Below are 23,873 nucleotides of genomic sequence, written 5' to 3'. Positions count from 1 at the left end.
AATTTTCCTAAATTTGAGAAATGGAAAGACAATGCAAATATACTTTTCATTTAAATACATCAACACCCAACTTAAAAATAAATACATAAATAAGACACTGAAAGCAATCATGTCATTCCGGTTTATTTCGAGGTACTTCTATTTATAAGTCACGATATAAATGCAGTGTTTCAACGAGTGTTTCTGAGAATCTGACAAAACACACAAAACAGTGCCAGAGGCAGAAAACTGTAACTCAGATACTACACAAACATTGTTAATTATGTTACATTTGTGTAATAGTATATAATGAAGTATAGAAACAATTTGTTTCGGACCTCAGGCAATATCTGGGAATTCCGTTGTATAATCAGACATCCTTCAACTGTAGTGTTCATTGTTTAAAAAAAAAGAATAATAATAATTTTTTAACTAAGCCATCCTGGTCATAAGCTGTAACAAAAAGGCTATATTTGGTAATTTATAGTTTACAGTAGCTCTGAGTATTTGTTTAAACAGTAACTCAACAAGACTGAACTGCTTAGTTTAAGTTTAGGTTGGAAAAATATAAAAACGCATGTGCTTCTGTTCGACCACTTTTACAAAAAAAAAATCTTTTCCCTCGCTCAGCGCTGTGAATGAATACAGTCCTCGACAGATTCGTCCCATTTAGGGGTGTTTGCAAAGGCAGTGTCTTCTCCATATGTCTTTTAGGCACTCGACAGCATGCAATGGGTGGATGTCCACCTTAATGGCAGTCTATGAAAGAGGCTCTTCACTGCTGCCTGGTGAGCAAAGATGAGGAGAATTTTAATGAGAAAAGGAGAGAACTCCCCAGCTTTCCTCTCTCCTCCAGGTCATTCTTGATCTTTATGACGGTCCCTCTGTCCCCTGTTTATCCTGGCTCCCAGATGCCTCTGCTTCAGGGGCTGGAGATCCGGAAGCATCTCCCTCTAGAAGACACAGATTTGACAAACCTTTTTGCCACATTAAATGCGCACATGCCCCGGTATATTCTCCAGCTAATCATTCTTAACCGAGTCCTCATGGTCATGGGAAAGTCTCAGGTTATTTCAGAGCTAAAACAGTGCCAAGAATGTGAACTAAGGAAACTGGGTCAAACAGAGACAGATGCTGCTCTTATTTCAGCAGGAAAGAGTTGAAAATTTCCCAAACGAATAGGAAACGGTCAAGGAAGCAGTTATTGGTGAGAGTGCAGATAATAAATCTTTGCCAGCGCTGACAGACTCCATTCAACCTCATCAAACCTCTTAGTGTTCAAAGAGGACACTGAGGACCCTTACAGGGCAGTGTCCTGGATAAAGTAAGGGTCAGTGAAAGTCTTTGGTTCACATCCTACACTTGTAATGTGTTCATGTATCACAGTCTTACTGTATGCACAAAGCAAGTCATTACAGTGGCCAAACTGATGCACTGTTGCATAATAAATATGACCTGATGACCTGAATATGACCACTGGCGGTCAGGAGACATTATCTGTCCTTTCATCAGATGAACAGCACTAGTTCTGCAGAATTAATCATGTGAATTACCGCCGTCTGAATACAAATAAAGTACTGAAGGAAATACCAGTCCATGCATGTTTGCAGTTTTAGATAAGGTTAGATTTCATTGCATCTTTATAGATTAAACTTGTATGTTTTTCTTGTTCACATGATGTCTTTTGAGTGTAAAAATGTATAGATGATCTAAAAGATAAAATAAAGATAATTTGCAACTCCTTATGCAAATGAATGCAAGACAGATGATGCCATTTCTGTTTGTTACATACTGTACATAGTTCTGAAGAGTGAACATTCTAACAAAGCAAAGTTTCTCAACTTCAATTTATATTTATTTGAAGTGTAACATTAGTACAAAACCCCAAATTAATAGTCTAAATTTATTCACAAAATGTTTTAAGGAGTTTTTGAAGGTGGAGGAAAACAGAGGAGGAGGAGGAGATGATTGGGGGAAAAAATAAAGAAAGGGGAAGGAGGAGAATGAGTTGACAGAGGAGGAAGAGAAGCAGAAGAAGATAATGTTGGAGAAATATTAATATAGGTGCTGGCTTGCAAGCAGAACTGGAAAGCGGTGTGTGATGTACCTGCAGCTTTCAGGTCCATCTGAGCCAGGTCTTTGGTTAGTTCACTGGTGCCCTTCACTACTGCCTCTCCTTGAATGTCTGGCACCGCGTTCCTGCGACCTGTACGATCACAGTTTATGAACTCTGTATATGACGTCTCAACGTCCATCATCTGCTCACAAACTGCCCTCTCATTACACCTGAAACAAACAAAAGAAGACAGACCAAAAGGTAGAACATTTACTCTCTGTTAAGAAAGAAACCAAGCCAACAGTTTGACTAAAATCTCTTTAGAAAAACGCCATTATTTCCTTACACACAGAAAACCTGTGAATCTCTGTTCAAGTAATGCCCATGACAGAACATGCCGTCTGATGAATTGGAGTAATCATTACTTCAGGGGCTCTATTTCAACGCTAAAGTTAATAGATTCGGCTGCTGAACTCATTTCATGGCCTAATTATATAAGAGGGCCTCACGCATTCATCCAACTCTGGATGCATTCGACATTCTTTTCATGCTTGTTTACAATCAGGGTTTCTTATGAGTATCAGTGCAAGCTTGCAAATGGAGTCTTTTTGGCATGAAAACAAGAGATAAAACCCAAAGCGATCGATTAGACACTCTTTGGAGATCATCAAACTGCTTTCAGGAAGGAGAGTCATGGGTAGGCATTATGCTGAGAGAGGAATCCTCCCAGAGAATGGGTCCAAAACACATTAGCTGCTCAACTCAAGAAGTGTCTCCTTAATCAACATGATAACCCCACTGACTTTAACCAGTGCTGGTGATAACGTCTCAAGTAACAGGCTCGTATTGCTTCTTACACCATAATACCCTAAATACTTTTCAAATAACTACTTAAAAATATTTCTATAAAGATAACCCTTTTCTATTTGAATATATTTTAAAATGTAATTTATTCCTGGGTCTTCAGTGTCACATGATCCTTTAGAAATGTTTTTTGCTTTGGTGGTCAAGAAACATTTCTTAATATTAGCAGTGTTGAAAACGGAGTTGTGCTGCATGGTGTTTTTGTAGAAAATGTGAACAGAAAGTTATTATATACGTTATATAATATATATATAATATATAATAACAATTATACTGACACTAAACTTTTGAACAGTACAGATTATATAAAAATAATTATATATTCAAAATAAAGATGTATAAATGTCTAAAGCCGAGACTAGTGGAAAAAAAGTAATGCAATGTTGCAATACTTTAAAACAGATTTCTTAAGTAACAGGGCTGTTTTATTTTTTTAGTGCATACAACTCAGTCTTTCATAAAATATTACCAATTCATTCTATCACTGAAATGTCTTTTTTCACCTGATATCACCAATTAAATCATTTCATGATGGATAAAATCGAGTTCCATCTCTCATTTTCATCTTAATGCAAAAATGTGATGCATGTAGAGATGCATCACATTGGGCTATAAATACAAGTGTTGACTTTATGTGAGCTGTGAATCTTAAATGTCACTCTGAATATGTTCAGCTGGACCGTCTGAAGAGAAGAAGAAGGGATATTCCAGAGGGATGTGAGAGGGCAAGGGAAAGAAGGCAAACACAAATAAATGCAATGTTATGTGTTGGAAGCAGAGGGGGAGGTAGTGAGGGAGAAAATTACAGGGTATAAATCATAGTGCTGGTCTTCACTGCTCATCCCTCCTTTCTGCATCTCTCCCTCCACTCGTATCTCCCTTCTTCATTTCTTTATTTCTCTTTTCTACTTCCAACCCTCCTATTTTTTTCTCCTCCTCTTTATAGTTCTCTCTTCATTTCTATTATTTTCAAACGCTCCAGTAGTGCGGAATAAATCAAGGGTGTAAGAACAATCTGGAAAGTGGGAGGGACATTAGACTTGAAAAGCACTCATTATCTCCCAAAATGTGGGCTGAGATTTCTGCAAACAATCTCCAGGAGCAATAAATGCCCATGTTAGAATGTGTTCAGGTTGATTTTGGACACAACACTCTTTTGAATCAAGTGGTCAATGTTTGGCTGGTTTAATAAGCCCATGGCGTGCTAGATTGTGTAGTTACTTGTGTGTCTTTTTTAATCAAATAAACACTGTCATTGAGAGCAAAACTTATTAAATTGTAATTTAAAAAATACATGATTGCAAAAAAAAAGAGGCAGTTTTAATAGCAAAAATAAATTGATAATAAAACTGCAATGCTAGCAAATCAAGTGCAGGTTTCATCACGTACAGAGAAATGTAATTTATTTTTGTAGTTAAACTGCCTTAAGAAGACTTTTTTTTAAATATAAGATTAATTAGTTTTGCTTTCAAACACAGTATGTACAACTCCATAGTACATGATGTAACTACATTATCTGGTTCCAAAAAGTATTCCTCTGTATTTCTCCACTGATATTCATTCAAAAGTAACCATGTATTCTGATGTAGGACTGCACAACATATTAAAATTAAATCAATAATGCGATATTGCTTAGTGTGAATCTCAAATCATGCACTCTTTTCTGCTACCCATCATTCAGTTAAGTTTACAGCTGCACTTCATTTCAAAACATGTTGTGAATGTTTTTATTTGAAGGCAACCGGTCAAAATAAAGGCCTGATGGTTTACTGTTTGAAAATAGTAAATTATTATTATTTCTGCAAAATTACAATGTAATTCTTTTATACAGAATGATGCAAAGAAAGAAAGGAAAAAGGAATGCATCATGTACGAATGACTAGAGATATTTCAAGTCATCTAGTGAAAATTCCTGTATCTTTTCATAATATATGGAGCTGAAAAACAGCCCTATTCTGATGCATCCAGAAATTTAGCGTAACCCCAAGGCACTCAGCAACATTCAAGGAAGCTCCACATGGCACTGGTTTACAGTACATTATTTAGCATCATACTGAAGTGGATCTGCAGTGCTTGCCTCAGCTGTTAACTATCATCTCACAGCCTTGCACATTCAACACTGGCCACTGTGTTTTATCAGGCTGTATTTATTACACATTACGTCTGCCAGCACCAGCATGTCAGTTACCTGATATGCCCAACCTCATTGTCGGCCAGGACCTTGAGAAGTGTGAGCCAATTTCACTTACATGCGAACTTTGCTGATGTGTTCTCCAAATATCAACCTGTTTCCGCAGAATCGAATGACTAGTACTCCCATGTCCTGTGTAATGCAAGCAGAGAGGTTATTTTCTATTGCTGAGACCCTAGTCAGCAACCGTCAGCCTCAGGTCCCAGCAGCTGATGAAGATTTGGAAAAGTGGCCTGTGGAGAGCTCATCTTCCCGTAGTTGACACAAACTGAAGAAAGTGTCATAGAAAGCACACAAGACTTTTAAGAGACTCTTCTGCCAAAAAAATACTCAAGCTGCGCTCTATTGAAAAGTGCACATACGTTCACAAAAAATTTAAAAGCTTAACATCCCAAGCTGAATTCTGACAACACAGTGTTTAAATGCTGTGCTACGGAGACACAAATTGGATTGCATAAGTTTGCCCATCACCCCACTCTTACAAACTTGTGTTGGCCAATATGGGAACACACACACACACACACACACACACACACACACACACACACACACACAAAGAAATTCATATTTTTAATTCAACAAGGACAGATTAAATTGATCAAATTTGACAGTAAATAAACATTTTAATGATTCTTTTTAAAATAAATGCTTTTCCTTTAAACCTTCTATTCATCAGAAAATCCTGAAAAAAAATGTATCTTGTTTTTTTCCCCCACAAAATTATCATGCTTTTTTTCAACATTTCAATATATTGTGCAATAATAAGAAATGTTTTTAGCACCAAATCAGCATATTAGACCATGTGACATGGATTATGTGACACTGACAACTGGAGTAAAGGCTGCTGAAAATTCTTCTTTGCATCACAGGAACAAATTACATTTTACAATATTTTAACACGGAAGCCAGTTACTTTAAATTGCAATAATATTTCACAACAGTATCTTACTGTATTTTTGATTGAATAAATGGTGCCTTGGTGTGCACAAGCCTTTTTTTTAAAAACATCCTCAAACTTTTGAACAGTAGAGTGTACGTATGTATATGTATGTATTTTAATATAATAGATATTTTTAATAGTATAGTTAATATGTTAGATCAGTGTTTCCCAACAACTGTGCCATGGCACAGGGCACACTAGTATGCTGTGATTGGTTGTCAAGTGTGCCTTGGAAAATTATCAAAGCTTTCTTTATTTTATTTCATTATTATTACAATTTTAAATCACTGCTATAGGTCATCTTTACATCCGTTACAAGTGACAAAGTGACCATACTCAGAATTTGTGCTCTGCATTTAACCCATCCACACACACACACACACACACACAGCAGTAAGTGGAATTTACAAATATTTAACCAATGAAAAGCATTCAAAAGTACTTGTGACTAAACCTTGCAATGCCACTGGATCCTTAAACTGTCAGTGAAACCTCATAACTCTGCCCCTGCCTCCATTCAGAATAAAGTGCCGCACGCAGTTTATAATGCAAGGGTAAATAAAGAACTGATGTCTAAATAAGTACAGCATTTTCTTTACTCAAGAAACACGATGTCTATAAGGCCAATGGTTTTCGTGTTTGAAGAGGTGAAGAAGAGTCTTAGCATTTGCGGTCTAGCTGTAGTTAACATGCCGTTTTATACTGCCTGTGCATAGCATTTCATCTTTTGGCCAAAAGTATTCAACAACAAAAAACTGACCGCCCATATTGCTACAATAAGCTTTAAAACCTGTAAGTTGTAAGATGAAAACCCTAATGCGATGCACTCAGATGGGGCTGTTTTAATGATATTTTCGGTGTCATTTGATAATGATATCAAATATTTTCGGACTATTTTTTGTTTGTTTTTACGTTTCCTGAAAGTGGTAGTGGATTTGGACATACAAGGTTTCCACCCGAGAGCAACGATATGTTAATAAGTTGTTATTTATGTAATAAGCATTCAATTTTACTATATTTCATTGCTTAGTGGCGTGCCGTGGGATTTTTTACTTATCAAAACTCTGCCGTGGCTAAAATAAATTTGAAAAAAAAAAAAAAAAAACTAAAACAAGTTTCTATATTTAGTGAGTTTATCTTAGGGAACAGGGGGCTGCTGCTTTGCTTGGCTCAAATGTACAGTGTTCAGTTACTTTCCATTTACTCTCCCTATCTTCATTACAATAAAGTTACACTATGGCTCACTAAAGGTTATATGATATATTGGCCCATAGGAGGAAGCGGGAGTCAACAGCAGCTGTAGGCAGTGTCAAAAGACAAACGACACAGGTGTGCGCACAATATCATCAAAACATCTCACATACCAGAGGGAAAACAGCCTAGCTCGCCCTTAGCCTGCAGTCCTCATGGGATCAAGAGAGAGAGCCTTACAAAAACAGCAATATGAGGACTGACGTATTCATCATTTGCATGTGTTCTGCTTCGCCAACAGACCTAAACAAATGACAAACTCAGGTTTAACCTTTATTTAAAAAACAAAACAGCAAGCCGGGGCAAGGAGTCTTGCTTCCACTCTCACTAGATGTTTGGATATGTCCAGTGTCTAAACAGTCGCACAGCCCACTGGGTACATGTCCATATTTGGACAAATCGTGAGATATTAGGCCCCATCATGAGAATGAAGGCCAGCCGACTAGATCTTCACTCAAAATGAGAGTCAGTCACTGATCTATTGACAATTAAGGGATAGTTCCCTCAAAAATGAAAAGTCTGTCATTATTAACTCAACCACATGTTGTGCCAAATTCATGTTTATGAATTTATGATGAATATCTTGGTCTCTTTTTTCCATATAATAAAGATGAATGAGCACTGGAGGATGTCAAACTCTGAAATAACAAGAAGCACCACTAAAATATATATTTTTTTAAATTGAGAAGTATCATCAATTTTTTTTTTTAATCAAATGTAAGTTAAATCTTGACAACTACACTAGCTCTTTGGCTCATTAATGGGAATTCATGAGGGAAATAAAAATTAATTGTATTATCTGTAAATTATCAGTATTTAGCAACTTCTTGTTGTGTCAATGCACAACTACTCCAGTACATGGAAGGTGAAGGTTGGTTTGCCCAGTCCAATTATCATCAAATAATTTGCAAAAGTGTCAAACCACACCTGAAAGAGTCAAATATGGTCCCTTTACCAGCAATTCTGTAAAGGTGCTTCAGAAATGATCTTACTTCCCTCAGTTAATGAAGATATTCTAGACCACAAATGGCACAATTCACCAACCTCAGGAGGTAAAGACACTTCCATGAAAAGGAAAGTGCTCAGACAGAGAGACAGAATATATGCAGCTCAGGAATGCACACTCAAAAGGAAATAAAATGGCTCTGAGGTTAATATCATTACACCAGACCACAAGCTAATACATTCTACTGACAAATATGCTCATCTCCAATATGCCTGTGGCTTCCAAGAAACAAACCAACATGAATACATATTGAGTTAGTCTCCGGAACTCCAGTCCATCAAACCTGGTCACAGGGTTGCCTAAGGCCAAGCAATTACATGCATGGTTTAAATACTTATTGCTCATAACTGCTTGACTTTTCCCCATCAGTCCCTGGATTGAAAGTGCATGTGGCCACTCTAAGCAAATAACTGTTCAGTCAATAAAGAGCTTCTTCTGTATAGGCCGGAACTGGATAAGAAGCCCTTACTCCTCTGACCTCAGCAGCAGGAGATGAACCGTAAAAGCAAGAGACTCAAAGTTCACTCTAGACACTTGATCTTCATCCAGATCAGCTGTGGACTTAAAGGCCGTCAATGGATCTCGTTTTCATCTATTGCATCAAACTAATCTCATTAAACCTCCTGTAACATGAGCACGGTCAATAACAGTTTCAGAGAGGATGAAAATGTTTCTTTGTTCTCTTTGTCAATGTGATGCTCTAATCATATAATGGCATAGTGCAGTTGTGGGAGCTTATTATTGTGGCCATGAATGCAGTGTGAATCAGTGCACCTGCAAAGCAAACAGGTTTCATTTATAGTCCTCCATCCTTGAGGCTGTCGAACGATGAATGGGGGATCTTCTCAACAGTGTAATGAGAGCGCTTACTGATATTATGAACAAAGGCCCGGCGGCCCAGAGAAGGATACAAGTCTACTGCTACAAGTCTAGTGGACCCTCAGTGCCTCCGCGCATAATAAAAACATATTATCTGGTTGCAATATGCCCAAACATACAGTGAGTGGCCTTAATGAAGTAATTTTATTTACTAAAGGAATAAAGCTGCATAAAAAGCAGCAGAATCTGCCAATAAGCCATTCATAAGCACAAATGAATGTCATTATATGTTTAGCTTACTAATTTAAGTTACATTTTAAACCTTGAAGTTGAAACCATCAAAAGGTTTTCGATGTGAGCTCAGACTATTTGACCCTACAGTGTACATAAACTAACAAAACACATTTAGATTTTGGATAAGCAAATAAGATAATAAATGTATGAACCAAAACAAACAAACAAAAATATCTATAAAATGTCAATGTGATCTCCATTGTTGAAATTAGCACTTTTGTCAGACAAATACATAAATGAACAAATTAATAAACTAAAAAATAAAGTAATAAACTACTAAATGTACCAACAAGCAAATGAATAAACAAAGTAACAAATAAAAAATTAGATGAAAAAAAAAAAAAAAAAGACAAATGAACATGAAAGATTTTAAATGAAAAAACAAAACAAATGAATAAACAAAAACAATTTAATAAACCAATGGCCTTGCAAATGAATAAACAAAGAAACTAATAATGAATTAATGAATAGAGCTACCGAGTAAACAAATGAATGAACAAAATCTCACATGAATAAAGTACTGAATAAACAAATGAACAAAGGAAAGCACAAATAAATGATCAAACAAACAAACAAACAAGTAGTTTAAAAAAGTTGAATAAGTTAAATTCACAAATGAAAGCACAAAAAAAGAACAAACAACAGAAGAAATCAATAATGAAACAAACAAATAAAAGCTTTTTCTTGACACCCTGTTGAATCAAATACCATCACAAGACCACCACGACAACCAGACTGAAATATTGCTGCTAGCATTTGCTTGTTTATTATGTGTAAAAAATGCCCAAGGAACACCCAAATGGGGAAAGCTTATGCATAGAAATGACACACACAACCCGCTTTTCATACTTCCAGTCAACAGACATGCACACACTGCTGACTGCAGGAATTTCAGGCCTTTTAAAAGGGAATTTAAGATGAAGGAGTCTGCTGACACTACATTTAAAGCTCCAGTTTTGGGCAAGAGAATTTATATAATGGCTCCTAAGAAATGAAGTTTGCCCCACATTTTGTCTTTATCAGGAATACACTTCTGGACGCAGTGAAGCTGCATCTAATCAAGTTGATCAGACTCCAGCTTGTCTAAAGAAGAAAGCACATTTAGCTGCTCTTTAGATAAGTGCACCAGCTCCAGCCATACCATATTTACTCAGATGAGCCACAGCTTGTTCACATGACATAAGTGACTGGTCGTTCATGAAGGGGAAAAAAAACACCCAAATGACCATCAAGCAGGCATTGTTTTTTTTTTTGGCACTGGTTAAAAAAAGATATCTCACAATTCAAAGTTCGTTTGCTGTCGTCCTACATATCCTTCCTCCTTTTGAAGAGCCGTGCTTTGTGTATCCACATCTATTTTTCTCAAGCAACATCAAAAGAGCCACTGCCTGAATTTTCATACTGGTGATATTATTCAGGACCAAAAATGGTCACCTTCTCTTCCACCAACCAAGCATATAGTGCTCTCATGATTTTTTAAATGCCAACTTTACGGTCCCCAAGCACTTCATCGGCACTTTCACAGCCTCTTATCAACATATCTCACGGCCCACATTCAGCATCTTCTGGAAAAGGTTAGAAGCCCACCACAAGGGAACTTTGCTGATACATTTCACATCCACAGCACCTGAAATATGAAAAAGGATCTTTGATCACATTCCATATAAAATTACTTTCAAATCGTCTAACAACACTAAAGCAAAATAATGGTAATCATAAACAAACAATCAAGGACAAAACAAATAAAATGATTTGAGCTTAAAATTACATAATCAATTAATGAAAACAAATATTTTAATGAGTTATGTTAATCAGCTTTTTGCAGTTGCCGTTTAATTTCAACAGTTCTTATGAGATAAATTATTTTTTTAAAAGGACAATTATAGATTCTCCTATTAATGAGAGATTATGAATATTACATGCACTATAATTGTAATACACAGGATATAGTTTATAATGGTTTAGCATGTCACACACCAGAACAAGTTATTCTGACTCATTCATAATTTAAATCACACATGCCAGAATCCATACAAATACATAAACATTTAACTTATTTTATGCTTATTAAATGTTGAAAATATCTCTGTGAAAGCATCACACCACATTATCATTACAAATCTCAATAATCGTATAAGGTAAACTCACTTTTCCCAACTCTCAAACATTCAATCAAAATGTCTTTTTTAATTCCTGTTGGGGCCTTTATTAACAACATTTTAAAGGATCCACAAGAGATCGTTCATTTACTCATCGACTCAATAACTGATGACAAAATATATATTTGGGAAATATATAATTTCTTGCATTTTTAGACCTAATGAGAAAATGCCCATATATAAATCTAAAACGTCTAGTAAATTCTAAATGTGAAGAAAAACTGGGCTTCTACTCATATAATTCAAATATGAGATATAGAGATATATGGATCCTTTTTTAAAATCTGCTGACATAGATCAGATGTCCAAAATCCTAGAAGCACCTTTTTAATGCCAAACACAGATTGAATGTAAAACAAAATGGCTCTGAAATGTGTGATAGTCATATTGGTCATGGAGGTGGAAAGAGGACGTTTTTCTCATGTCATTGAGATCCTTACAGCTCCCTGGGTGCTGAGCTGCTACTTTACAATCGAAGGATTTTCAAAGCCACTAAGAAGCAATTAACTGAAGATTTGGTGGCGATAGCTGAATCGAGATTAAAGCCATTTTCTCGCAATGATGTCGGAAGGCTTTTAGTGCACAGGGCAGGTAATTTGGTGTTGTTTCATGAAACAAAGTGTTAGCATTTAAAAAGGCTCGGGGAGATGAAGGTGTGCGACCGCCGCCTCTTTACTAATGCAGGAGTTGATGAGCTTCATTTCCCAGCCCTTTTGATATCAGAGCAAATATTAAATAATAATGAGGACACTGCAGTGAGACCAAGTCAAATGTTAGGGCAGTTCGAGCCTGCTGAACTTCAGAGCTTACACACGAAGACACATATCCATCTTTAATAATTCCACAACACCAACATCCAACACGGACTCAACATTATTTGCCTGGCACCAGGTGGAAGCCTCATCATACTTGCCTCATTATTTAATAGAAACACCAAACTCGGCAGCTTAGATTTCATAATGATAAAGAGCAAAAAGCTTGTGTTTGCCTTCCTTCCTACTTCAAATACAATTAATATCTATAATAAGCAGAAATGCGAACTTGAACTCATCTGAAAATGCAGAAGGTGAGAAAGAAGAATTTTTTCCCCTAATGAAACAAAAAAAAAAGAGTTTTACTTTGAAATGTTCTATGGTAGAATACTGTAGGTCTCAAAGAGGAAGCAAAACTTCTGTGTCACTGCAAGATGGCTTTTTTTCTACAGTTATGATGACACGTAAGCCCACAAGATGCAGTTTGCAATCACCCTTCACATTCAATCATCCGGCCAGAAAATGAGTGTTTGCTGAGAGAGTTCAAATATCTGTCTGAGCCAAGAGTATCAGATGTCTGAATCAATCCATTGGTTATTTGGAGGCATAATTACCACTTACTGTTTTATGTGGCGCTTTCCCCAATTAAATTCACAGCATGGAGGCGAAAGAGATGGAGTGTGCTAAAAGAGTTTAGGATTTCCCCATGCATCACACATCATACTATGACAACAGTGACTGAAGGGAGGGATCTCTGCTGAGTCATGAACAGGTGGTGTCTTTCAGATGAGGACAGCGGGAGTTTATTGGACTGGGAATGTTAGAAAAGGATAAAAACATTTAAGTTCTCCCAAAAAATTTTTCATTATTTACTCATTCTCATGTCAATTAAATCTCTTTCTTCTGTGAAAAAAAATGAAGGAAAACTTTAGTATAGTTCAAGCTCCAAAAAACATCATAAAAGTGACTCAGGTGTTATATTTAAATTCTTCTGAAACCATTCAATAGCTTTGAGAATTAAATAATGGATATTTAGTCATATACCAATTACACTAGGTTTAAGCTCAGAGAGTAATCTTTATTTAACCAGGAAAAAGACTCACTGAGATTAAACATCTCTGTTACAGGAGCATCCTGGCCAAAATAGGCAGTTGAGCTTGCATATACAAATAAACAAGAGTTACCTATAAATTATATGTTTTATGTCAGCTTTAGTATTGTATGTTATAATAACCAACTAAAAACAATTACACACACCATTAAGTCTCTCTATAAATTACATACTAAAGTTTTAAAATAATTATAAGACACCAAGTTTTGTAACTTCATCTCCTTTTGGAGTAGATTCCAATCTGAAGTTTTACCAAGTTCAGTTCTGACAAGGGGCACAAAGATTATAATTTGATTGAGAACCTAATGAGTAATTGCCAGACAAAGTCCTCTGAATGAAACAGCAGAGATAAAATGGCAAATAACTCAATATGGCTTTATACATCAATGCATTTTTCTCTGAATACTCAATGAAGGCCATGAAACTCTTTTGTATTGTTCACAATGGTGTGTTGAAATTTTACAATCAGTTATAAATCTAGGAGCACCATGGTACAAAGCATCCAAGAAGGCAAGAAGGTAATAGGGAGCATACTCATACACTTCATTCCGATAAATCGAGAACCAGTATATAAAAAATAATAATAATAATAATAATAGTAGCGGACACCAATTTCTTCAATTGAAGCATGACTTATTTCTAAAATAAAACCTTACATTTTTCTCTGTTATCGATAATAACAACCAGGTATTTGTACTCTTGACACTGAAGTAACCTGGCTCCCCTGGGAAGTCCAAAGAACAACTTTTCTGGAGAAGTTTTAGAATTTGAAAATAACATGCATTTTGTTTTTTCAAGATTCAAAACCAGCTTCATTGCTTTTATGAATTTCCTGACCAATTGTGATGTCACAAATTGGAATATTCATGCATATTCAAACTTTACATTTATTTAAATGAGTAAGATTTTATTGCTGTAGCAGAGTTTCAGTGCCTTAATTTCAGTCTGTTTGTTTCAAGCAGTGCTACAGCACGCTTGGAATATAGTGCAGTAGTGGGCTACTGTAATGAACAGGTAAAAATCTGAGCACAACACTATTCAAGAGTAATGCCAGTAAAATGGTCCCAAAAAGTTTAATGATCAGAGGTTTACACCATTTTATGCACATGCAAACTCTTTGCCTTAAGTCAAAAGGTCACATGCCTCCAGAAAAATAAAATCACACTGCTAGGAAAAAGAATGGTTTGCACAAAAATTACACAATTTGCTCACCATCATCTGCACCCTTCTGTTACATACTGCACAAACAATGGCATACAGACGATGTAAATGATAAACCTAATCTGCAAAAGTAAAGAAACAAACAAATCATTTTTCTATCAAGACCAAAGTTGTGAGAAAGTGGATCAGGAAAGTTAGTTCACACAAAAATCTATGTTCTGCCACTATTTACTTACCAACATGTTAACAACCAACATACTAATTTCCAATAAAATAATGAGAGCAATAAAGACATAATATGTTCAATGAATTTACACAGTCCTTTTCGATATGCTGAACACTATGAATGCAACATAAACATACTCTATGATCTCTCAACATGATTTCGCTTTAGAAGTCTTGAAATATAATATAGCTTTGCTTGAGGAACAGTCTAAAATAAAAGTCACTAAAAATCTTTTCTTCTGTAGCTCTCAAATAAAAAAAAAAAAGTGTTTGACATCATAAAATCTTACGTCAAGCATCATGAGAGAGAGAGGATGCACAGAACCAGAAACACTGTACCAGTGAGCATCTGGTGTGCAGGCAGACTAAAACGGTATACAGACATATCTACGGTGTCTAAAGTAAAAGTTCTCCCAAAAAAAAAAAAAAAAAAAAAAAACTTTTGGACCCCATATTTGCTTGAACAAAAACGCTTCAAAATATCTGTTTTTCACACAGGATAGAGGGTCCTATGCTTTTGGAATGACATGAGGGTGAGTAAATGACGACCTTTTTGAGTGAACTCTCTCTTTAAAATCCATCTACAGAACTCAGAAAGGTTATTGAACGAGAACTTGACACATAACTTAATAGCTCCTGAATGTCACTGACACAAGCGTTCATTGAATGGTCAACCTCATGGTTTGTGGGAGGTTTTGTCCTCACTGACAGCCTGAATAACATATGGAGCCAGAAAATACCCTTTAAACAAAGTACAGCTGTATGGCAAAACTGTATGTAGGCCCAACAAAATAATAAGAGACTTGAACAAGAAAAAATTAACATCTCTGTGCTAATAACACCTTTAGCAATAACGCATATTAATCTATGACAGTTTTCTGATTTAGTCACATGTAGGCTAGATTTTCCACCCAGTTCCCACAGCCACCAAACCCAGACAGTAATTAAAAAGAAATGTCCTGGACAAGCAAATGAAGCTAAACAGCTGTTAAGTCTTAAAGACCACCTGTCACTGTACGTTTCCTCTTTTTGCTGCACCATGCTTAACCCTTTTCCCACTTGCAGTAATCAATACTTCAAGCTAACAACCATTATCCAAACTTATAGTCACAGTACACAGTTTCAATTACTTACCAAACGCACTTCAAACGCTAATGAAATGGTGCTACAAAGCTCTCTGAGGACCTGAATAAAGACAGTTTTATTTTAGTCCACACAAGAAACAAAAAAGCGGCATCCTCTGATCCTAGCGTTTATGAGAGATCCTCCTCTCATTCGCTCTCTTTCTCCTTCCCGTCTCTCTCTCTCTCTCTCTCTCTCTCTCTCTCCACAGCAAACAGATCCCACACAGCTGCAGCACGCCTCTCTCCCACAGATCAGGGAGGATGTGGGCGTAAAGAGAGGAAAACAAGCCTAACATATCCTGAGAGAAGCTTTCAAATCTTGAATGACAGCCTGAATGAATCTGACCAATGGCTTTAGCCATAACCCACATAAGGGCATGAAAGCCACACTGACCATGTTAACATGGACGTGAAAATTCAGAATAATATCAGATTGTTGTCATGTCAATGATGCAAGTGCCATATAAACATGTTAATCAGCAAGTATTCCAGTCAGAACCACCATGCAAGTATTTGAATAAAGTGGAATGTAACTTGACTAAATAAATAAATAAGCTTATAATGATAATTAATATTATTATTATTATTATTATTGCGAGCATATGAATAAAAGACTGATTATTTTATTAAAACATTAAAATAAATTAATAAATATACAGGCAAAAAAATTCTTCACCATCATTTTGCAATTCAATATGCTCTTCTGTGCTGTTGTCAAGGACATGAACGAGAATGAATGAGTTTAAATTTTCATCTTATTTGTACTAATTCTGCACAGTCAATATTGAGAAAAGAGCATGCATGTAATTTAATTTATTCAGAATTTATTGATTATATTTCTACAGAGAACAACTACAAGTGCTAATATATATATATATATATAAAACTGAAATAAAAATAACTTAATATAAAAAAACTAATAAGATAAACAAACGTAACAAAAATAATAAATTTAACTAAAATAAAAACAAAAATAAAAGCTACTTCCAAAAATGAATACTTCTTTAATAGTATATAAATAATACTAATATAAGACTGATATGGACCTCAAGTGAAACATTATTTAGTGTGGAAAATATACCAAGAGGTAGGTATATTTCTGTGGATATAGATTTAAAAAAAAAAAAAAAGACAAAAGAAAAAAATAAATCTTAATATGAGAAAATGTCAAAGCCTGATTCACTCAGCAACTGCTGTGTAAATTCCTACAATATATACCACGTTGTAAATATGCAATTATAAAGCTATAAATATCATGTGCAATAATAATAATAATCTGAACAGCTCTCCCAGCAGGCTATAGTGGAGTGGAGAATTGCTTCCCTGCAATTACATTACAATATCAACAGCCATGTTGATGAGGCCCTCAAGACACTGTAGCACTGAAACTCAATCAAAGCATTTGTGCACACAAATTTATTTTGGGACAACAAATATGATTTTGTGAAGCTTACAGGTCAAAAGCTCCCAGCTAACCACTCAGTGAGAGACCCCACAAATAGCCTCTCCTTTGAGCAGAATGCCTTATAAATTTACATTTATGCATTAACAAAATATGAGACTGTTAAGTAGCCTATTCACTGCACCAACTAGCAAAACCTTTATAAAAATAGAGAGGAAAACAAATCGAAACAAAAACAACCACCACGTGACTATAAAAAATTAAAAAGCCGATGACAATGAACTGATTGTTCGAGATCGTTTCGCTTCGGATTGTTCATTGTTGATGTGCAACTCATCAAAACGCTTCAGTGAATCAAGTCCATCATGTCTTTGAGCTCAAGGGTTCCCATGAATGTATGGAGCCAAAAGAGTCTCAATAAAGATAAATGCACACACTACATTCACATATGCACACACAGGATTCATACATTCACACACATAATTCATAAATACACACACAGGATACACAAATGCGCACAAAATGTACAAATGCACACACAAAATTTTAAAAGCACAGAAGATTCACAAATGCATACAAAATTCAGAAATGCACACAATTCAGAAATGTAAACAACATTTACAAATGCACTCAAGATTCACAAATGCACAGGACAAGATTCAGAAATGTATTTCTGATGCACACGCACATATATCTTGATTTACAAACTGCTTGCGGTCTGTGAACTTCACTGCATTTGTGTGTGAATTTTGAGACTCCCCTGACTTGGCTCGACACACAAATGCCTTTTTTTAAACAAGGAATGATCTGCAACCAATCAGATATCTCCCTTCTTTTAGCCAATCACAAGAACGCACTCCACGTGGGGGATTGTTTACTTATAAGCCAATCACATGAACGCGTTCACACAGCGCGATATGCCTGTGGTGCGGCATATTATAGCCTACTTATGAAATTGTATGAAAATACAGATGTTTAGATTACAATTCAGGTTTACTTTTTATTATTTTTTACAAAATATAAATTTAAAAATGTCTCAATACATATAGCCCAGTGACTGCAGAAAAAAAGTTAACCATGGATTCATAAATTTGCAATATGCAATTATTTCATTTTATTGAAATATTTTAATGAAAGTAAAAAAAAAATACACCTTTTTGAATATTTAAATATATCTAAATATTCTTTTGGATGATATATAGAAGTCACTTTAATTAATAATAATAATAATAGAATAATAATAGAATAATAAAGAATAATATTCGGCCCCTACATGAAGAGAGAGTCAGTGGTCCGCTGCGAGAGGAAAGTGACTCTCCGACTGCGAAAAGTGGGTCTGCGGCTGCGTGAGGAAAGTGAGTCGTTCGCTTAGGAAAGTGAGTTGATCGCTGCGTGAGGAAAGTGAATCGTTCGCTGAGGAAAGTGAATCGTTCGCTGCTTGAGGAAAGTGAGTCGTTCGCTGCGAGAGGAAAGTGACTCTCCGGCTGCGGAAAGTGAGTCTCCTGCTGTGCAAAGTGGGTGTCCGGCTGCGCAAAGTGGGTCGCCGGCTGCGTGAGGAAAGTGAGTCGTTCGCTGAGGATAGTGAGTCGTTCGCTGATTGGCTTATAAGTAAACAATCCCCCAAGGGGGGGGTGCATTCTTGTGATTGGCTAAAACAAGGGAGATATCTGATTGGTTGCAGATCATTCCTTGTTTAAAAAAAGGCATTTGTGTGTCGAGCCAAGTCAGGGATCTTGTCCTGTGCATTTGTGAATCTTCAGCGCATTTGTAAATGTTGTTTGCATTTCTGAATTGTGTGTGTATTTCTGAATTTTGTGTGCATTTCTGAATTTTGTATGCATTTGTGAATTTTGTATGCATTTGTGAATCTTCTGTGCTTTTTAAATTTTGTGTGTGCATTTGTGAATTTTGTGCGCATTTGTGTATCCTGTGTGTGTATTTATGAATTATGTGTGTGCATGTATGAGTCCTATGTGTGCATATGTGAATGTAGTGTGTGCATTTATCTTTATTGAGACTCTTTTGGCTCCATATGGATGTAGTGACCTAAACAACTGACTCCTCACAAGTTAAAGAACTAAAAACAGACCATGTTGTATATTAAATACGCATATCAGAGCACCCAGGTCTCCCGCACACACACACATATACTTAAAGTGACTACATTTGATGTCTTACATGTGTTTGGCACATCTTCAGGAGTGTTTCGCCAGAGCACTCTCTCACAATAAAAATGTCCATACATGATTGAACCACTGTAAGAGGCATGGCTGATGTCTTTATTCTTACTACATTAAGAGCATTTTCCATAAGTTCAACAGTAAAGTTATAGTTCGGAGCAAAAATTTATTTCCAAAACCATTTTTTTTAATACCCTCTCTCTATTTTTTACCCTTCCATTAAGAAATGGACCAAAATTTGCAAACTTCAAAATGTACAAATAGACATTAGAAATTCATATGAATCTAGCAGTTTAATCAAAGTGTTAGATGAATAGATTTAATTTAGGCTTTTATTCAGATATAAACACTGATCAACACATACATATACACATCAAACAGCCAATGGAAGCTCAAAAGTGCTTGCTTAGATGAGAACATTTTGGTTGAATGGTCTTTCAGTGGATAGATAAAATTGATGAGAGAACAGTAAATATATAAGTATAAAAAGCAAATAAGAGACTACAGGTACTGGTCATATAATTTGAATATCATCAAAATGTTTATTTCATTAATTAAATACAAAAAGTGAAACTTGTATATTGTATTCATTCATTACACACAGACTGATATATTTCAGATGTTTTTTTTATTTTAAATTTGATGATTATAACTGACAATTAAGGAAAATCCCAAATTCAGTCTCTCAGAAAATTAGAATAGAACTTAAAACCAATACAAAGAAAGGATTTTTAGAAATCTTGGCCAACTGAAAAGTATGAACATGAAAAGTATGAGCATGTACAGCACTCAATACTAAGTTGGGGCTTCTTTTGCCTGAATTACTGCAGCAATGCAGCGTGGCATGGAGTCGATCAGTCTGTGGCACTGCTCAGGTGTTATGAGAGCCCAGGTTGCTCTGATAGCAGCCTTCAGCTCTTCTGCATTGTTGGGTCTGACATATTGCATCTTCCTTTTCACAATACCTCATAGATTTTCTATGGGGTCAAGGTAAGGCGAGTTTGCAGGCCAATTAAGAACAGGCATACCATGGTCGTTAAACCAGGTACTGGTAGCTTTGGCACTGTGTGCAGGTGCCAAGACATGTTGGAAAATGAAATCTGCATCATTGTGTAGTGGTTCTTGAAGCACTGACTCCAGCTGCAGTCCACTCTTTGTGAATCTACCCCACATTTTTGAATGGGTTTTGTTTCACAATCCTCTCCAGGGTGCAGTTATCCCTATTGCTTGTACACTTTTTTCTACCACATCTTTTCCTTCCCTTCACCTCTCTATTAATGTGCTTGGACACAGAGCTCTGTGAACAGCCAGCCTCTTGGACTGAGAGACCATTTAAAGGCTTTGCAGGTGTTTTTAGTTAATTAACTGATTAGAGTGTGGCACTAGGTGTCTTCAATATTGAACCTTTTCACAATATTCTAATTTTCTGAGATACTGAATTTGGGATTTTCCTTAGTTGTCAGTTATAAACATCAAAATTAAAAGAAATAAACATTTGAAATATATCAGTCTGTGTGTAATGAATAAATATACAAGTTTCACTTTTTGAATGGAATTAGTGAAATAAATCAACTTTTTGATGATATTCTAATTATATGACCAGCACCTGTAAATAAAAGGTCATAAAGTGTCTGTTAAAAATATAATTCCTGTCATTGTTCACGGATCTTCACGTTGTCAGGCAGAAGGACAATTCCAGTCATCATTCACTTGCATTATATGGAAAAGGAGTCATTAAACGGTTGACTGAGGTTGTCCATTCCTTACATTTCACTAAACATCTTTCGTGATCCACAGAATAACGTCAAACAGCGCTGGAACAAAAAGAGGGTAGCTAAATTTTAATTTTAGGGCGAACTGTCCCTTTTAACGTTGGGAAATCAACTAGTAAACAGTCGCCAAGTTAAGGATAAACAACCCAGACCATTTTATAAAACCAATGCCAACTACATATTTAGATTAAGGGGAATTTAAACTTATTTTGAATATTTTGCAGACGTACAATAGCATGAATAAAACAATACAAACCCTTGCATCATTACTACTCCTCAAAGTCTAATACAAAGAAGCGTCACGAATCATCGTGTAAAAATGTAACCACAATCTCTATGCATATTTTCAGAATGAAAAGTAACGCGACAATGTGTTTTGTTACATTTGTAGATAATACTATATATACCATATCGACTATGATCAACCCTGATCACTGTAACAAGCACTAACCTTGATCCGCTTCACTTTCTTCCACTTGTTACAACGCCATACGCCATTCATTCTTTGTCGGGATTCCCCTTCATTTCCAAAAGCTCTTCCCACATTCCACACACCGACTCAATGGATTTTACTTGATCTGTTGAGAGATTCCTGGTCAATCCCAAACGCTCCCCTGACTGTGTATTGAACACAATGAAAAAGAGCCAAGAGGGATAAGGCATTGAACAGCTGTTTCCAAAATGGAGTGATCCCACAGCCAATCACACTCCGCCTGTTCTCTCACCAATAACAGCACGTCGCTTTGTTCACGCGGAGCTCATCACCTGATAAAACCGTGCACTGAACAGTAACTTTAAATAAATGACATCTTGAAATGTTTGTTTTAAGGGAGATTTATGGAAAGGAAGCAAGTTTCCAGGCTGGAGTATGTAGGTGAGTGCTGAATATCCTTCCAAAATTACCATGGCAACCACAATTTTCGCCAAAATTCCAACCTAGAGTGATTGTTTCTGTTATGAAACTGTGGTAACTTGGCCACCATTGTCAGCAAAAATAAGCAAATTAAGCATGACGATTTCTGAAAGCTTTATATTTTGAAGAAGATATTATTTGTATTGGCTGTAAGTATGGATTTTATGTTATTGTGGATGGTGCTTGTGAACACACTATGAACTGATTCATTTTTCCAGATGTCAGGAAGGAAGTGTGCTTGTGGATGAAGTTTCTGTCAGATGGTGTATGTCTCCATCTTCTGGTGAACTTCATACTACGCAGCGCTTCTTCAGCCAACCACAAACAACAGAGTCTTTTCACTTAAAAAAAAAATTATAATCTTTATCGACTTTTTTCTCAAACAGAAATAATAAAGTAGGCTATTTAAATAATAAGATATGGCTACAATACTGACATATGGTCTGACATAAACATAAGGCTTGAAAATAAGGCATAAATGTACTCGGTAAGACAAAAATTAAAATACATCCCTTGCTTAATGAAGCATAATACTTATGTAAACCAGTTATGTAAACAAGATGTATACGACCTTAAAGGTTAACGTCAATATAAATGACAATATACAAACACAAATCGTGAACTTTGTTGTCCACTTAACTTTAAAAATAGTATGTAGTCCAGACATAAAGTATACTGAGCTAACTCACCTCAGCCTAATATGCTGTAAATGTACTACTTGATGTCAAACAATTTCTAAAGCTTATCATGTAACTTACAATGACAAAGGTATTGTGTGTACAAAAATGTAACACACTTGCGTACAGTCAAAGACATAAATAAGGAAAACAAAATATGTTAGAGATGTTCTGTAGACAAATCAGAAATAAACATGGTCATTATTTTATTCTCTACAGGATAAAATAAGCCTCTTCAATGAACAAATATCCAGCATCTAAATGGCTATCTGTACTTCATATTTTAAACAGTCAGACTCATCCGGTGATCTGTGAATACATAGGTAGTCAAAGCTAAACAAATGTTTCAAATGAAGCAGTTGCACGTTGCCAGGAAGTCAGTGACAATAATAAAGCTGGGAATGTAGATGTCTGAAGGAGTCCTCTCTATGTGCGCCTGCTTGCTCTCCCTCAAATAGCATGGAATCTGGCAGAATGACGCCCTCCAGAGGATCAGGCTGACAGAACTCCACCACAAACTCTTCCTCAGCCTCCAGCGGCGTTCTGGACCAGGCAGACATGTCAAGTCTTCCAGCCACTCCTCCATACTCTTGAGGCAGTACAGATTGAGGAATGACTCGATGGAGAGAAGCCAAGACTGAGCCGTGCAGGACAAATGCAATCGAGCACTATATATAGTGTACACTTAATTCTTTTTTTTTATGTTCACAGTTTTAGCACAATTTAAACAATGTCCCAAAATTGGACAATACTGAAATACAATATAATTTTTTTTTTAAAAAGCAAGCATTTTTCATTTATGTAGATTCAGCTTAAAATTCTTAATTTTAATAATTTTAATACGTTTACTACTTTTTGGAATCTGCTTTAGCTCTTAAGGTAGGCTATTTCAGAACTATTTTCTAATATGCAGTTCAATTGATACAGCTAGTGTGAATATCAATGTTTTGTTGGAAAAATTTAGATTTTGCCAATACCATGTTCATATTTTATTTTA

At 35.9% G+C, this 23,873-nt stretch overlaps 1 protein-coding gene across 2 annotated transcripts; it reads right to left on the bottom strand.

Annotated features, from left to right (window-relative positions):
• Positions 1-107: 107 nt before the first annotated feature.
• LOC132129333 (cAMP-dependent protein kinase inhibitor gamma-like) lies at positions 108-22,026 on the bottom strand. Of its 2 annotated transcripts, none has more exons than XM_059540886.1 (3): positions 21,738-22,026; positions 2,087-2,265; positions 108-932 (listed from the first exon to the last, which is right to left on the bottom strand). In XM_059540886.1, exons 2-3 carry the CDS (start codon positions 2,235-2,237, stop codon positions 850-852), a joined length of 234 nt encoding a protein of 77 aa, XP_059396869.1. In that variant the 5' UTR covers positions 2,238-2,265; positions 21,738-22,026; the 3' UTR covers positions 108-849. The 2 variants fall into 2 exon arrangements, with proteins under 2 accessions (XP_059396869.1, XP_059396870.1); XM_059540887.1 differs by lacking the exon at positions 21,738-22,026 and adding an exon at positions 15,943-16,107.
• Between the last annotated feature and the right edge of the window lie 1,847 nt (positions 22,027-23,873).

Source organism: Carassius carassius, chromosome 46 (assembly GCF_963082965.1).
Source record: "Carassius carassius chromosome 46, fCarCar2.1, whole genome shotgun sequence".
In the NCBI taxonomy this organism is placed as follows: domain Eukaryota; kingdom Metazoa; phylum Chordata; class Actinopteri; order Cypriniformes; family Cyprinidae; genus Carassius; species Carassius carassius.
The sequence above is the reverse complement of the archived record's forward strand: the minus strand, read 5'-3'. Positions and strand labels throughout refer to the sequence as shown.

What these genes read in the sequence shown, in the direction of transcription:
- LOC132129333 (XM_059540886.1), bottom strand. Translation starts at nt 2,237, where the DNA reads ATGATGGACGTTGAGACGTCATATACAGAGTTCATAAACTGTGATCGT. An exon ending in GATGGACCTGAAAGCTGCAG is followed by an intron (nt 933 to 2,086) that starts GTACATCACACA and finishes TGTGTCTTCTAG; the next exon opens with AGGGAGATGCTTCCGGATCT.